Raw genomic sequence first — 17,631 nt, 5'->3', positions numbered from 1 at the left:
GCTGCATCATGTATTTTGCTAAGGGACCCCTAACCTAACTGTTATTGCAGGCTGTGTGACATGGTGCAAATGTTGAAAACACAACATGGCACACCCTGTATGCCATGCTGAAGTCACTGCATATAATATATCCTTTCCCTCGAATTCTCCCTGACTGGCCCCCCGTTCCCACTTGCAGCTTTCTTACAGGCACTTTTCTCGTTGACTTTAGAATATAGTGTTCAAGGCTAACACAGCTTATAGCTCCACTGCACCCGCACACCCCATGACAGGCAAACATGAACGGCTTGTGTTTTCTTGGACCTTGGCCCTGAATTACTTTAAGTCCAGAAGAACATTCCTGTAAATCGTGTAAGTGTACCAATGCAGTGAATGTTTCTCCTATAGGATAACATTACTGTGTTTGAGGCTCATGCCTCGAATCTGACAGCTGTGATTTTCTATTTCAGTAAAAATCTATATGGTCTAAAGTAATTGCCTGATTCCGATGATCTTGGTGCCTAAAATTATATAAAATCAGTTATTTTTCTGAATTGGTCTCGAATTTGTTCTTGAGAGTGTCTTATTTATTGACTGTGTGCACAATACATGCTTAACACTACTCACTGATAAGACTAAACTTCTATCTACGCTACCACAAAGAGCATTTGGGATGATTAATTTACAGCCACTAAGACATTAAGGGTAGTCTGGACTTTGTACATAGTGTACCTCATTTTAGTGCACTACATAAAAAGCCAGCTTCCTACAATAACTCACCATTGGCCTACTTGATGACTGTGTAGCACCGTGCAGCATGTGCATGCTTGCATGTTCATGCTGTTGAATGTGTGTCTGTACATGACATGGAGTCCTCCTGTGGGTTCCGTTTTGAAAGCCCAAGGCCTGCAAAGACTAATTGAAGGTGAGGACTGCATCCCAAGATGGGACATGTGGATTGCTGACATTCCTGAGGGCTTAAGTTGAAACACACACTGGAGGAAGGGGGACAGAGCATCCAAGGAAGTTGTACAGGTCAAAGGGGCCTGGGCTCCTTGTAAGATGAGCTGGTCTAATAAGGTTTATGTCTGTAGGACCAGATAATCATAGTGGGGAAGGCTTAGATATTTGAACCTTAGTGAGACATATTTCAGTGGAGAAGTTTGATCCCCGGTTACTACCTTGGCTTGTGTTGTGGATGTGTCAGAATTTCAGGTACTGCTGCTGTTGCAGGCTGTCCCTTTCACAAAAGACTGGATAGAGGGGATTGCACTTTAAAGGAGTCAACACCAACTTCATGGGACCATACACTTAAACATGTGTGTCGGGAAAAGGGCTATTAAAGTGAGGGGCAAGAGTTCCACAAGCTGTTTATTAGCATAGGCAAGATCTCCATGATCTTAAGATGTTTCAACCTAGACTGGGACCAAGATTTGCTGGTCTTCCAGTTAGGTGAAGGACCATCATTCAGTAAGACCAGAAAACTTGCCCTGTGCCTGGAGCACTAGCCTTGTGCCTGTTTGCTCTGGCCAGTATGTCACGTGAGGAGGATGAAAAAGCCTAGTGGGGATCTTGGTGAGTGGAGCTTGGAGGGTGAAGTGCAAGGCATCCGGATTAGTTGGGACCGTTGTTACAAAAGAGCCGTCTGCCCTCATGCTCAAGTCTAACTTTAGTCGAGGCAACAGTGACATTTTGAGCTGTTGCCCAGCGAAGCAACATCATTGGAGCAGTCGCCCTTACCTGTGATTCCCTGTATTTCTGTAGTGAATCACTAGTACTAATTGGGTAGTACCCAGTGGAAGTGAAACAGTTGGAGGTCATCGCCTTGTACCTCTGCCTTTGTTGGGGCTGTTGCCCGTGACCCCATATGCCAGGAGTGGGGTCACAAGGACCGTTAGTACATTCACATGTACCGGATGAGTCCCATCAACAATTTAATGGCTTGAACAAAAGCCCTTTGCATCATCGCTGCATATCCGTCACCTTACCTCCACCAGCAATGAAGGAGAACTGCGACTGCCTCAGTGCTCCTGTCCCGATGACCTCTGGAAGGCATGGTGTGTCTCGCTTAGCACCTGGTTTAGGGAGACAGCTCCTGAACACTTCTGGTAGTGGTTGGGAAAGACTGGAGCTGGCCCGGGGTGCATTTTGAAACTTGCCTGAACTCTATGCATTAGTGCCCTTGCAAGCTGAACTTTCAGGGCCAAAGTGAGACTTTGTTGCACAATGCTAGTGTAGGCAGCACCTGTGTGGTCACCTTGAGTAAACCGCCAGGAACAAGTTTTAGCTTGGAGGAGGGAGAGGAAGAACTCTAGGACACTGCTTAGGAAAGAGCTAGAACTCTCGCCCCAAAATACTGTAGTGTGTTATTTAGTGTGCCATAGTCTATTCTGCGTTTGTAATAAATGCTTCTTTTCTTAACTCAAGTATTTAGTAAAACTGAATAATCAGTTTACTTGGGGGCGGGGGGGGGGGGTCATTGTATTTTGAGTCTTGAGCCTTTGCTTATATTGCACCTACCTCCTCCAGAGAAGACTTGGACTGTTGGATCTACGCTACCACGGAGTCAAGTGCTGATGGGGGTAATATTTGGCCTAGCTGTTCAGGATCTGTTGTAGGTTGGGCAAAAGGACAACAGGAGTAAAGTTCTCAACCCCCATGTTTGGGCTCTATAGTTAAGTAAATTGCTCTATAGGTAAGTAACTCATTTTTTACCTTTACTTCTCTCCACCTTAATCTACCAATGTTAATTCTCCTTCAAGAGATCTCCATTGATGTTTGTGAGTTCTGAATTGTCCCAACGTTATAGAATTCTGGAGCGATTTTTATAAGAATATTTAAGTGTAGCAATTTCTTTTGCTATGATCAAACAAAGAATGTGAGTAGCCGACTCGTATGTGCTTCATTGGAAGGAGATACCCATTGTGGATATAAATTGCTCCAGAAAGAATAGGGTTTGCATTGAAAACTGCATTTGTGTAATCAAGATCACATGTCAGTAATCCGAATACAGAGTATGATTTTCAGTGTACTGTACAATTCTGATTTACAATAAGTTGATGATTTTTAAATATAGTTAGTATGTTAATATTTATTTGTAGGAATCGCCTATTATTCTGAGGGATGGAAATGGCACAATCTATCCCATGGCAAAAGATTGTATGGGTGGAATAAGAGATCCTGATTGGCTTGATCTACCTCCAATCAGCAGCCTTGGCATGGGTGTTCATTCTTTATCAAATCTTCCTGCCAATTCGACCATCAAAAAGAAAGCAGCTATAATCATCATGGCTGTAGAGGTATGTTGCAGAGCAAGACCATTAAATACTTTTTAAGACAGACCAATTGTTGAGAATGCTTGACATTTCATTATTTGTGTTGCCTGTTTGCAGACAATTTTAATATTCCATAATGTTAATGTTGACCAAGGAGTGTGAACATTATTGGCGGTGTAATAATTGGCCCTTCAGTAGTTTTTGCTTATTAAAATCTGTTTTAAATTTTGCACCATTCAGATAGGTCACGTGTGACATAACTTGGAATTTAGTGAACGTTTGTGTTTGTGGCATGTATAGCTGTAGATACACATGCTGTGCATCCTTCTGCCATCCTGTGTTGGGCTCAGGTGTGTGTAAGTTGTCTTTCTTCAAAGAAGTCTTTTGAGTCACATGATCCTTTTCTCCAACCATGACTAGTGAAGCGCATGTGTGTCAGCTCCAATGTTAGATTTTCTCTCTGCCGTTGGGTTCAGACGCCTTTTTTCGAGCTCTGGTTTGACGCAGCATGGTGATCTTGCCATGACTGTTCAGTTCTCTCTACCTGGTAGATTGAAGAAACTGTGTACCGAACTCCAGTTCCTAGCTTTTGAGTCGTCTTTCCTTTGCTTTTGCGGTTGACCACTTCCAGGCCTCCTTCCTCTCCTCCGCACCAGAGAAAGCACTCGTAATGGAAAGTACTCCATTCCACTTCTGCCAGAAGTGTTGAACGAAGTACCCCAGGACAGACCTAAATCAGGTTTGCAACCTTTTTTTGGCCCCAGACCATCAGGAAGGCTCTTGTTCGGTGTACCTTGCCTTCTGAAATCAGAAGACTCTTCAATACTGTTGCCTTGTGACTCAATCCATGGCGCATTGACGTTCGTGGGACACTCTGGTCCTGTTCAAGTAAAACAGACTGAGGCCAAGGAGCAGGTAGAGGTTTCCTGTGCAGAAATCTAACTATCGAAGCTGGAAGAGGACTTTGCCTTCGACGTTGATGAGCCTCTACCAGCTCAACGTCCTTTTACGAAAACGATTGCAGTAATTAGTGATATTCCCTGCCCTCTTCACTACATCCCCGCTGCTACTAGTAGACCCTTCACCAGAGTCTACTCAGGGTTCCCCTGTTTCAGGGTTTGTATAGGGATAGTCCGAGGTCTCCCTATGACGCACCTTGGGACTCTCAACCCCAAAATGACTCCGGAGACTTTAATGCTGTGGACCTCCTGCGTGGCACAGATATGGACCTATATCCAGCAAACCCTTCCCCTCCGAAAGATACTATTATTATTATTATTATTATTATTATTGCGATTTCTAAAGCGCCTGGTGACCCGTAGGCATCCCCGCGCTATTACACCTGTCGCTATCCAAAGAAAGGGGAGGTCAAGTTTTAATTGGGAAACAAGAATGTTTTGAGTTTCCTACGGAACACTATGTGGGAGGGTTCCAAACGTAGGCTGAGGGGGAGTAGGTTCCAGGCTGTGGAGGCTTTTACCGAGAAGCGGCGTCCGCCAGAACGAGCCTTCCTGAATTTGGGCACCGTGGCAAGATGTTCGGCGTCGGAGCGAAGGGATCTTGAGGCTTTATATGGGGTAACCATATGTTTAAGTGCGTCAGGGCCAGCTCCATTCATAAGCTTGTGGGTGGTACAAAGGGCCTTGAATTCTACTCTCTGGCGAACAGGGAGCCAGTGTAGGGCTTTGAGGGCGGGCTTAGCCGACACTCTGGGGGAAAGGTTCATGATGAGCCTGGCCGCCGCATTCTGAGTACGTTGGAGTTTGGCCAAGGAGTACTCAGGGGCCCCTAGATAGATGGCATTGCTATAATCGAGCCGTGCCAAGACAAGACCCTGGACAAGTAATTTCCTGGATGGGAGGGGAAGAAGAGGCAGGATTTTACGAACGGACCGTAGTAGACCGAAGCAGGTGCCTGCTGTCTTGGTTGCCTGCGTTTTCATAGTGAGGTCCGGTTCTAACCAAACTCCTAGAGTCTTAATTTCATTTTTAGGGGATGGGATTTCACCGAAGGTGTCGGGCCAGGACGTAGGCGGCAAGGTTATCCGTTTATTGCCTAGGAGCATAATCTCGGTCTTTGCGCCGTTTAGCTTCAAGGCCGAGTCACACATCCAGGTATGGATGTCCTGGAGACAGTGGAGCAAACTGTCCGGATGGTTATCCAGGTGGGACAGGGATACGACAAGTTTGGTGTCGTCAGCGTAGCTGATTATTTTTATACCGTAGGGGGCCACTACGTCTTCCAGGGGCGCCATATAAACATTAAAAAGAGTTGGGCTGAGCGACGACCCCTGGGGAACTCCGTTCTTCAGTGGAAGAGGATCTGACCGGGAATTGCCGTCCCACACCTGGAAGGATCGATAGGATAGGAAGGATTCGATCCATGCTCGCGCCGTACCCGCAATTCCTGCCTTGGCCAGGCGGTGTAATTTGACACGGTGATCCACCGTATCGAAAGCGGCGCTAAGATCCAGGAGGATCACTGCCACTGAACCCCCTGAGTCTAGGATACACCTTGCCTCCTCGATGACAGCGAGGAGTGCGGTGTCCGTGCCATGGCCAGGTCGAAACCCAGTTTGGGATTGGCGCAGGATGCTGTGGGTTTCGAGAAATTGGGATATCTGAGCATTGACTAATTTTTCAGCCATGTTACTGACGCAGGGGAGCAGTGAGATCGGTCTGTAATTGGACATGTCGTCCGGGTTTAGTTGGGGCTTTTTGAGCAAAGCCTTTACGACTGCGTTCTTCCAGTTGGGGGGAACCGTTCCACTAGCTAGGGAAGAGTTGATCAGATCCCTGATGATGGGGGCTATGGTGGAGGACACCTTTTTTAGGAATCTTACAGGGGCTGGGTCCAGGGGGGAGCCACTTTTCATTTTAACAAGCGTGGCCGTCACCTCGGGGAGGGAAACTGCTCTGAAAGTTTTCAACTGTGGGCCATTATTTTCGTCCGCTGTGGCCAGGATAGGAGGGCTGATGGTGGGAAGGGAGTCAAGTATCCGTAGAATTTTAGAGTCGAAGTATTTAGCTAGATCCTTGCTTCTGTCTGTGGCAGGGGAATGAGGGGGAGGTGCTGTTGGGATGTTTAATAATTCTTTGACAATCTGGTAAGATTCTTTGGCTGAGTTGGTCGATGTTTTTATTCTGTTGTCGTAGAATAGTGATTTAGCTGATTTCAAGGCAGTCTTGTATTGTCTAACCGCGTTGCGATAGGTATCCTTGTTGCTGTGGAGCCAGTCTTTCCTCCAAGCTCTCTCAGCCTTTTTACATACTTTGCGCAGGGCTCTAAGATCAGCATTGTACCAGGGGGCATGGCCCTTGGTTTTGATTTTCACCTCTCGGTTTTTGATGGGGATAAGGCTGTCAAGGGAGGAGGAGATCCAGTCTCTGAACTGGGTATCCGCCGTGGTGGAGTCGACTGCCAGAGTGGGGGTAGAAGCGTCGAGCGCCAAGGCCCAGTTGTCAGTTGAAAGTCTGGCCCAGGCTCTATCTTTGGTGACGGTTGGAGGGTTGTGGGGTTTCTTAAAGGCCCCCGGGAGATGAGTCAAAACAAGGAAGTGGTCTGTCCACGGGAGGGGGATGGATTTGGTGAACTGGAGGGAAGGGATGTTCGAGAGTACAGGGTCGAGTAGGTGACCTTTCGCATGCGTGGCTCCTGCGTTAGTTAGGGAAAAGCCAAGGGCACCAAGTTCACTGATTAAATCGGACGACCCGGTGTCGGTTGGGTCATCGAAATGAATATTCTACTGTGTAAAATGAGTTGCTTCAGTGAAAAACAACGTTCCCAGGTGTAGGAAGCTGGCTCTGTATATACTATACCAAAATGAGGTATAGTGTGCACAGAGTCCAGTGGAACCCCAAAGGTAGGCAGAGGTAAAAATAGGTAGCACCTTTGTGGTAGTGTGGGCGAGCAATAAGGCTTTATCAGATGGTAGTGTTAAGCATCTATTCTACACACTCAATCAGCAAATGATGTCACACACATATAGAAATACTATTTAGGTATATTTATTTTATAGAACCAAGCAAGCCTGCCTACAGGTAAGTGAAATTAGTACTTTTCAAGGCAGGTTTAACAATGCAAGCAAGCTTAATGAAAATTACTTTTTCAATTCAGTGGAAATTACTGTTAGATTACTTTTGATTACTTTACAGATTACTTTATGGATAACTTTTTCTAATCAGTGTGATATGCCTAGATATCACACAGGGACATTTCCTAGAGAAAAGGTAAGTAAGCCTGAGCATTTTTCTCCCTCCTGAGGCGGAAGCCGGGAGGTTCTTTGCACTATACCTTACTCTGCTTCGTTTTAGCGTATTGATACTACCTTGTACCCTGCTTGACTGAAAAGGCAGTGTATTTTAACTAGCATTCTGGAGCACTTGTAATTTTATTTTGAAGCTTCTCCTACCTCCTCCGCTACTCGGGCCGCTCTCAGCTGAGCATAGATGCTGAGAGATCGGTCCCGAGTAGTCAAAGGGCAACGCGGCGGCCATCTTGGGGTTGAGACGCGCTGTGACGCGCTCTAGTCAATTATAAATAGGGACGTCCACTCTCCGCATAGCGGACGCGATTTGCGGACTCACGCCGGAGTCACGCCGGAGTCACGCCGGAGTCACGCCAGAGTCACGCCAGAGTCCTGCCCGTCTGCGCCAAGGGCCACGGGGAATATACGACATAACACAGGTCCCGGTATGTCTAGATTGTTTCTTCTATCTTTGAACAACTCCTCTCCGCACTGCCATGAAACCCTCAAACCCGACACATGGTACGGCCCAATTCACTGCCAACACTGTAAGAAAACCTTCTGGCCAGAGTCAACATACAAAAATAAACTACGATCCACCACTCTACGAGGGGGGCTCATTAACGCCAGATCTATGTGTAAAAATGCACAGCACATTTATGATTTGATTACAGAAAGAAATTTGGATTGGCTCTTCATAACTGAATCGTGGTTAAAATCCTGGTGCAACCCAGACATAGTAGTAGCCGTCCCACAAGGATTTCAAATCCAGCGTCTAGATAGACCAGAACAAAGGGGAGGGGGTCTGGCTATTATTCACAGCGACACCATAATGCACTACCTATGAACTATCTGATATAAAGGGAGCAGAGGCTATGGCCTTTTGTTTAAATATCCATGATTCCATGTCATTTTCTGGAGCCCTGGTATATCGCTCCCGTGGCAACCCCAAGAATTCCTAGAGAGCATAGGGGATGTACTGAGCAATCTTACGCTCAGAGCTGCCCATTTCACTTTACTAGGGGATCTAAATTTCCATCTTGATTCCCCTAATGACCCAGGAGTAATGTGTATCATGGAAGTAATTAATGTGCTTGGTCTTACCCTGTTGAACAATGAACCTACTCATAGCGCGGGCCACATATTGGACTGTATTTGTTCAAATTTTAACCTGTTGACCTGTTCATCCCCAGTAGTCCAAACTTGGTCTGATCACAAGCTTATTCCTTTTGAGGTGACCTTTAACCCACCCCATAATACCCACAGAGATACTAAAATAAGATCTACAGGAGGAAAGAAACCTGATTGGAAAAAAAGTCCTCGCCCAACCAAATTTTCTAACAAATGTAACCGAGACTAAACCTATACTATCTGGCCACACCGCAAAAGATAATCAATATTTTTGTGATTGGATTACAACTCTTAGTAACCAACCAGACCTGCTGACTGTAAAAACTCCAATGGGCAACAGAAACAAAAGAAGTGCCCCCTGGTTCTCCCCCACTTTGAAGAGTGAACTAGGCAAAGTGAGATCATTAGAGCGCAGATGGCGCAGAAAATATGCGGAAGAAGACCATAGGATCTATAAAGCAGCACGTAGGCAGTATCATGCTGCTATTAAACTAGCAAAAAAAGCTCACTTCTCAGAGGCCATTGCCTCTTCGGGAAATGATCAAAAAGAAATTTTCAAGATTGTAAATAGCTTTACTAATCCTAGGGCACTTGCCCAAGATATTCCGCCCTCGCTACCACTGTGCAATTCCATAGCAGATTACTTTGACAACAAAATTCAAGCTATCGTCAAGGAATTTCCACCTCCAACCTTAACTTCAATCCCTACCGAAAACACACTTATAGAAGCGAATGGAATGAACAATCCAAAAAAAAAACATCTTCATGTTTTTGCCCCCATTTCTCTGGAGGAATCACGTCAGGCCATTTTGTCTAGCAAGTCTGGATCACCATTCGATCCGTGTCCTCCCATGTTCTTAAGAGCCCTGGCCAATGAAGTAAATCCCATAGTTAATGGGATCATTAACTCATCATTGGCAACGGCAGAGATTCCATCAGAATGGAAATTAGCCGCGGTTAAACCCCTCCAGAAGAAGCCTCTACCTGACCCTACTATTCTTTCCAACTTAAGGCCCATTTCACTACTGCCGTTGCTATCCAAATTGACTGAGTCATTCGTCAACAGTCAACTTACTACATATCTAGAAGACAATAACATCCTGCATTCGAATCAGTCTGGATTCAGGTCCAAACATTCGACCGAATCTGCACTCTTATTCTCTGCTGAATCCCTGCGCTCCGCTATGGATCTAGGGAAGAAGGCCGTCTTGATACTACTCGAGCTATCGGCGGCCTTCGATACGGTCTCCCACACCATCTTGATTGACCGTCTGCTAAGCGCAGGGATAGGTGGAGTAGTGCTAGAATGGTTCAAAAATTTCCTGAGCCAAAGACGACAAATCACTGTGCTTGGCCAATTCAGATCTGAGGAAAAACCGATCAAAACAGGGGTACTGCAGGGCTCTATTTTGAGCCCGATACTTTTCAATCTTTACATGGTACCTCTGATTGAGCTAATTTCTTCGTATCAGATCAGCACTATTTCCTACGCTGACGATACGCAGCTCATTCTGGTACTCGACAGAGAGTCACTACAAGCGGAAGATAACCTTAAAACGTGCTTAACAGCGACATTTGAATGGATGAAGGCCAATCACTTGAAGTGCAATTCTGGAAAAACAGAAATACTTCCATTTGGCCCGCAAAATCTGTTTTCCCCCAAGCAGTGGTGGCCTGAAGGCGCTGAAGCGCCCCCACACACCATCTCCTCTGCCAGCAACCTGGGTGTTAAGTTCGACAATGCACTCTCCTTCAAGCAACAAGCCATTGGGGTAGCAAGTACCTGTTTTCATATCATCAGAATGCTAAGGAAGTTTTTCGACCTCCTTCCTCTGTCCACGAGAAAGACGGTAGCGGTGGCACTTATTACATCAAGACTGGACTACTGCAACAGCCTATATGCGGGAGCTAATAAGACCGTGCTACACAGGTTGCAGATGGTCCAGCACGCCGCCGCCCGCCTTGTCCTGGGCTGGCCCAGGAAATCATCTGCCTCGGCCGCACTCCGTGCCCTCCATTGGCTTCCTATCCATAAGCGCCTATTATTTAAAATCCTGATCATTACCTTTAGAGCTTATCACGCACAAGGACCTAGATATCTCTCCAAAAACTTCAAACGGCATCTTCCAACCCGGAATCTGAGATCCTCCCACCTTAACCTGCTAGTTGTTCCAAAATTTAGACTAGCGACCAAAGGTGGAAAATCCATCGTAGTGTTAGGCTCCAGAGCCTGGAACAAACTTCCTCCAGCGCTTCGTCAAATTCCAACAGAGTCTCTTTTCAGGAAAGCCTTAAAGACCTGGGTTTTTACGCTTACTGATACTGCCTGCAAGGCTTTGGTGTAAGGTTTATCTGCTTGAGAGTTGTTCCAGCTTACCCACCTTTTTCTATTCTGGGGTGGTTCACAGCGCCAAGATGCTCCTTGGAGTGATAGAATGCGCTATACAAAAGCCATTTTACATTACATTACAAGTAAAACTATTTAAGTTATTTGGATACAGTTTTAGAGATTATGATATATTTTTCAACTTTTCATAGAAAACAGTCAATGTTATCCTATGGCACAAAAAGAGTTATCGGTTCAGAGGTAAGTACTTTGTTGTGGGAGTTGGGTTTCTGGTGGTTAGACTCAGGGGTCCCCCCAGGATCGAGGATGCACTCTCAAAGCACCCTCAGCAGCTTTAGGGCGCCCAGGATTACAGTGCTGAGGCCCAATGTTATCCAATGGGGGAGGGGGGAGGGTTAGGGGGCTTACGATCAGGCCACAAGGTTGTGGGAGCAAAGCTCATGGACTTAAGCTCAGAGCAAATGGGGGTTCAAGACAGCACCAAAGGTGCACACTCAGCAGTACTAGGGAGGCCGGACGCAGAGTGCTATTTTGGTGTTGGGTGCCCTGTTATTTTCAATGGGGTTTCTCCGGTTTGTAAACACACTGCAGGCTCGGGGACGAAGGTATGGCAGGTCCTCAGGGTTCTTGAGGTTGCTGTCTGCAGGACATACCAGACTTTCGCTTCTGCAGGTTCGAGGTGGGGCCAGGTCGGTAGGGCTGGGGCCAAGTCAGTGGGTGTCCTCTTCTTCGGCACAGCTGTTCTGGGGTGCCCCAAAATACTAGTGTGAGAAAGTGCCATCTTTCTTGCCTTGGTATGTCCCCACTTTTTTCTGAATTGCTGATGTGCTTTGACTGAGTGTGCCCTGGGCTCCTGCCAACCAGGTACCCAGGGCCTGTGTTCCTTCCCTAAAACTGTACTGAAACAAAACCCAATTGACATCTATGGCCACCTGTTAGCCCCTAGTAGTTGCTACCCAGGGCATGGTGACCAGAGAAGACCCCTGAGGGCTGCAGCACTTATTGTGCCACCCCCAGGGGCCCTGTACCCTGGCACCCACACACTGCCTTTGCAGGCTAAGTGCCTAAGTACAGATCTAAAACCAGAGTCGACATAGCACTCATCCCTGTGTGCCATGCCCACAGAACCCACTGCCCTGGCATACTTCAGTCACCCCTCTAGCTGGGTGCCCTATGCCAGAGGTGTGGGCACACATGCATGAGCCCTGTGCCCCTATGGTGCCCAGGGCCATTCCTGGGCACTGTAAGTGCAGTCATGCCATAAAGAGTATATGGTGCTGGGAGGTTGGCATTATGAACTCCACAGCACCATAATGGCTACACTGAAGACTGACAAGTTTGGTATCAAACCTCTCTGCACATTAAACCCGCACTGATGCCAGTGTGGGATTTAATGTAAAATGCGCCGGAGGACATCTTAGAGATGCCCTCTGAAACCCTAACCTACAATCCACGTCTGGCTGAGTGGCTACAGAGGCTGCCACACAGCAGACATGTTGCTGGACCCCTGGGTAGGAGAACCCCGCTCTCCTGGGCCTGCAACAATGCACCTCCTGGGCGAGATGCTAGGTCTCCTCCCACAGGATGGCGAGGGGAAGCTTCAAAGGCATGCCGCCTCGGTGAGCTTCTCCAGACCATTTGCTGTACCCAGCAACCACCCCCCACCAGTCCTGCCCCCCACTTTAGCTGGAAGACTGGCGGGAAAAACTACTTCATGAAGTGGGGGGGGGGGGTGCCAGCCTGTGCCAACCCCACCCCTCAGGTGGGAGAGACTAGGTGAAGCACGACCCCGGGCTCCAGCCATCGTTAAGATGGGGAGCCCTGCCCTATCACAGCTAGGGTCCTGCCCCCCTCCCACAGGAGAGGAGCAGGCTAGCGGGTGTACTTACGCCAGGGCAGGGACCCATTGGTCCCTGCCCTTGCCCTACCTGTAAAGCCCCTAAATTCAGTATTTAGGGGCTCCCTGAACCTTCCTTCCTCGGATCCCGATACGAAAAGAAGAAAGAAGATCAAGAAGAAGACCCGCTGTGCAGCTGCTAACAGGACGACAACAACTGACTTAGCCCCAGCCCTACTGGCCCGTCGATCCTGGAACCTGGTCCTGCCTAATCCGGGCGACCCCCGCGGACAGCAACCTTGGGACACCCAGAGGGACCTGCCTGCCTTGACCCTCTTAACGACTGGGACTCCCATCAGCAGAGGCTCTGCTTCAACAACTCTGGACCATCCCACTCTGCACCCGCCGGGCCCAACCGAACCAAAACCACAAGTACGTCCCCCCAGCAACTGGGACCCGACGTCCAGTGCCCAAAGACCCTTCTCGACGAACCAGCCTACGCCTGCAGACTCAGAACCAGGGGCCCTCCCTACTGCGAACAGCTGAGGGTAAGCTTTTCTGACACCCAAAGACACCCCTGCAGCCGGCGCCCTACAGCCCCCTGTGCCTCCCTTTGGGGTACCTACCTGTGCTCCAAGATCCCAACTTACCTCTCGAAGTGTTGGTCGCCCCTGGAGAGGCTCCGTCCCAGAGCCTGAAGCCTCTGTTCCTTTTTAGGTCTCGGCTAGCGTAGGCTGTGCACATGCGCAGTCTTGCTGGCGAGAATTAATGACTGTAGCGAGGGTTAACCCTGCCCCTCTTCTCTATTGGCTGGCCTCCTGAACGGTGGCCAGCCATTGGAGAAGAGGTCTCAGTGACGTCATTCTCTCGCTGTAAACCACGTCCATTTCGGATTGGGGGGGCGTGTTTTTTCAGTTTGGTCTACCCTCTTCTCCATTGGCTGGAAGGGTAAACAACAAGTCAAAACACGCCCGTTGTTTACATTCCAGCCAATGGAGAAGACGGGAGAAAGAAAAACACCCCCCCCCCCCCCCCCCCCCCCCCCCCTCCAGTTTGAAAAGGACGGGGCTTAGGGACAAATGGCGAGCGCTTGTTCTTTGCGTTAAGAGCCTGTCTGCATCTACTGTGCTACACGTAAGTCGGCAGACAAAGAAAAATTTACGACGTCACTGCCAGCACTTGTTACTCACAGCGTTACTGTTTAACTTTCAAACCCACCCACCCTTTGCACTGCAGCCCTTCCACCTTCCAAAGATTCCCATTTGGTAGGTCCTATTCACTTCCCTTAAATTTTTAGTGCCCCCATTTTCACTTGGAGTGCACCGCCCCCTCACCTTCATCACACAGTTGCACCCCTCGCTCTGGATGTGGAACCGGCCCTCCTCGGGCTGAGGCCAAAGCTTGCAACGGAGATGTTGATGCTTCCAAGCGCTGGATTTTGCGGGCCCCTTGTGGTAGGTAACGCGGCAGCATCGCGGGTGGAAGACGAACCAACAGCTCTGGAAGCCTCGGAGGGGCCCCTTCCCACACAGAAGGGACAGGGTGCCGCACAGAGGTGCGGGCCCGGTGGGAGCTGGGGCTGCCTCCTCCGGGGCCACACCAGCGGCCGCCTCACCCTCCTCTGCTACAGACGGAGGGGTGGCCTTGGTGCAGAGAGACGCTATCACCTGGCCCGGGTGGGGCAGGAAGGACTCCACAACCCCAGGCAGGGCACAGTGAGGAAATACTGGCACATCTGTGCTTGCTGCACGGTGTGGGGTGCCTGGACCTGGAGCTGCGCCTCACACAGCGCTACACCCACCGGCTCTCAGCGCTTCCTCAGACTGTCCGACCACCGCTCTGCTGGAGGCTTCCATGCAAAAACAGAGCTTGGGCAAAGTTGTACCAGGAAACTGGGAGGTATCGGTCGACTACGAATAAGTAAAAGACGAAGGGGCGAACCAAGGCTGCAAGCCATGAAATGGGCCCAGCTAGTGTTTTCTACAAAAGAAACAGCTATAACTGGGGTAGCGGTTCCCACGCACCCGTGGGCCCCGGTGCCACTACACCTGCAGTGCTATTCCCCGCTGACGCAGGTGCTCATTGCGAGTGAGGGTCCCTCGAGGGCTCTGGCCCGTTATCGTTTATTTGCAGCGCGTACCCTCTGTCATTCTTTCCAACATCTCCTCTGATTTAAAAAAATAAATATTCCGGAAGTAAAGGGAAGAACAAACAGAACAAGGTACATGAGGTGCAAAATAATGATAATAAATTGTCCTTATTCCCACTTCATTACTCTGTTAACTGTTCACCTCCCCTCAGCCAACGGATGCATTTTTTTATAGCCCCAAACTTGTGGACCGCTCTTCTTACTTTTCATAAAATGTGTTTACATTTAGCAACTGCAGATCTCGCATACTAACTGTGCCTACAAGTTCACAGCCGGCTGTATAGGGAGCGCATGCTTCCTGCTTCTCCAGCTCCTTCCTCTCTGCTGGAAACAGACAACAGGCGCCAGTGGGGCTCAACATAGACGGAGCCATCCTGCTTAATGAATGGTTTGGAATTCCACGTGTTAACAGTAAACAGACCCGAGGCGCCAGGAGAGCACAAGCCACACAGTTTCACTCCCCTCTAGCCTTACACAAACTAGGTGTTGGTAACCAAGGCCACATCTTCTTTGGTGCGTTTATAATGCACTTGGGCTGTTTGCGTTCACGCTGGGTAGCGCTGCAGCCATTGACTCTCCCCCAGCCCTACCCTCCATTGGCTTCTATAGCGCACCATTGTAGTACGGTTAAGGTGGGCTAAAATACAGGCACTTTCTTCTAAACTAAACACACGTTTGTGGTAATCTTTATTTTAAAGTGCAGACAATGTTTTAAAACGTTGCCTCTGTAAGTTACACAAGGTGTTTGTAACAGAGGACGCGTCTCTTGCTTACAAGCTGCTGCTCATTCCCTTTATAAATATCATTAATGTGCTCCGTGCGCGAGCAGTACCCTTCCGTCTAACCTTTGCTCCCGCCCCCTCCCTCGTCCCTCCGCTCTCCCTTTTCTGGGTACATGTAATTTTTTGTTTGTTTAATAAATATTTTTTTAAAACAATAGAAAATGCACCAGCACCACGCTGATCTATTATTTCCACAGCGTGTCTCCTATCTTCACGCCATAAGGACAGCAGCTGCCGGAGGTCTCTCGCGCTCCTCCTCTCAGCACGCTGTTGCAGCCTTATTTCCTCCAGCAGGCCCACTCGGCTTTTCTTCAATCGCTGCACTGGCCGGTCGTTCTTCCTTCTGGCATATTTAATGCTTCCTCCCTCTGCCTTTCAGTTTCGTTCTTACTCCCCCTTTCTCTTAATTTAACTCCATACATTTTTAATTATGAAAAAGTCCTTCCTGTCCAGTGTTGTGTTAATTTTACATTTCACTTTCATGTTTTTTTTTTTTCCACCCTCTATCACCCTCACCATTTATCGTCGCACTCACCATCTGTCTATCTATCGCCATCACCATCTATCTGTCTATCTATCGCCCTCACCATCTATCTGTCTATCTATCGCCCTCACTATCTATCGCCCTCACTATCTATCGCCCTCACTATCTATCGCCCTCTATCTATGGCTATCTATCGCCCTCTATCTATCGCCCTCACTCTATCTATAGCCCTCACTCTATCTATAGCCCTCACTCTATCTATAGCCCTCACTCTATCTATCGCCCTCACTCTATCTATCGCCCTCACTCTATCTATCGCCCTCACTCTATCTATCGCCCTCACTCTATCTATCGCCCTCACTCTATCTATCGCCCTCACTCTATCTATCGCCCTCACTCCATCTATCTATAGCACTCACTCTATCTATCTATAGCACTCACTCTATCTATCTATAGCACTCACTCTATCTATCTATAGCACTCACTCTGTCGCAATCACTATCTATTGCATCACCACAGCATCACTCGGCACCACCACAGAATCACTCGGCACCACCACAGAATCACTCAGGGGCACCACAACATCACTATGCGCCACCACAGCATCACTGAACGCCACAGCATCACTCGTCACCACCACAACATCACTCAGCGCCACCACAGCATCAACCTGTGCAAACATTCAACAACCGCTTTAAATATGTTCTCTCAATGTTTTCAAGCTTTATTTCAAATGTCACAAAAAGATATTATTTCACTTCTATTCTTGGATTTTTGTGACAATAAAATACACTGAACATAATCTTCATAAGTTATTTACAAAAATTTAAGCTATTGCCGTTATAAATTACAATAACTTTTATTTAAGTATTAATTATTAAAAAAATATTATTTGTAATATCAATACATGTAAGTCACGTAAATACAACACATATTGCATTACAAATGATATAGGTGTCACATTTGCAAAAGTTATAACTATTGGCATTGTAAATGACAAAGCTATTAATTTCGCTATTTTTAAAACCAATAAAAAATGTCATTTACAATACCAATAGCTCAAACTTTCCTAATGCGAGACCTATTGCATTGCAAATGCTTGTTTATTAGTATTGTGCTGTGTGTTGGCTTTTTCATATGTTGTCATGGGTCTATTTTGTTTATTATAATGGCCATCTTTTTTAATTCAAATAAAGTTGCCCTATGGTACAGTAGTTATTTTATTTATTAATAAAAAAAATCCACATTACGAAAGTAAAAACAAAATACAGCACTCCTGGCATTTGCCGTATTGCCATTAAGGGCTTAATTTGAACAGGTGTTTATTGGAACGCTTATCCGCAAAAGGCTTTTAAACATTCAAATTTACTGGTAAAATATATACCATCAGATAGGGCTTTT

The 17,631-nt window shown here is 47.5% G+C and overlaps 1 protein-coding gene across 18 annotated transcripts in view; it reads left to right on the top strand.

Annotated features, from left to right (window-relative positions):
* The window catches only part of UBR5 (ubiquitin protein ligase E3 component n-recognin 5), a 2,064,863-nt gene that overhangs the window by 673,587 nt on the left and 1,373,645 nt on the right, over positions 1-17,631 (top strand). For all 18 annotated transcript variants that reach the window (XM_086966085.1, XM_086966077.1, XM_086966080.1 and 15 more), the window contains one exon: positions 3,081-3,278. In XM_086966085.1, coding sequence (XP_086822211.1) covers positions 3,081-3,278 — 198 coding nt within the window. The remainder of the gene's footprint in view (positions 1-3,080; positions 3,279-17,631) is intronic.

The sequence above is a fragment of the Lissotriton vulgaris genome, chromosome 4_1 (genome assembly GCF_964263255.1).
Source record: "Lissotriton vulgaris chromosome 4_1, aLisVul1.2, whole genome shotgun sequence".
NCBI classification, from domain to species: domain Eukaryota; kingdom Metazoa; phylum Chordata; class Amphibia; order Caudata; family Salamandridae; genus Lissotriton; species Lissotriton vulgaris.
Note: the sequence above shows the minus strand (reverse complement) of the source record. Positions and strands in the feature narration are given on the sequence as shown.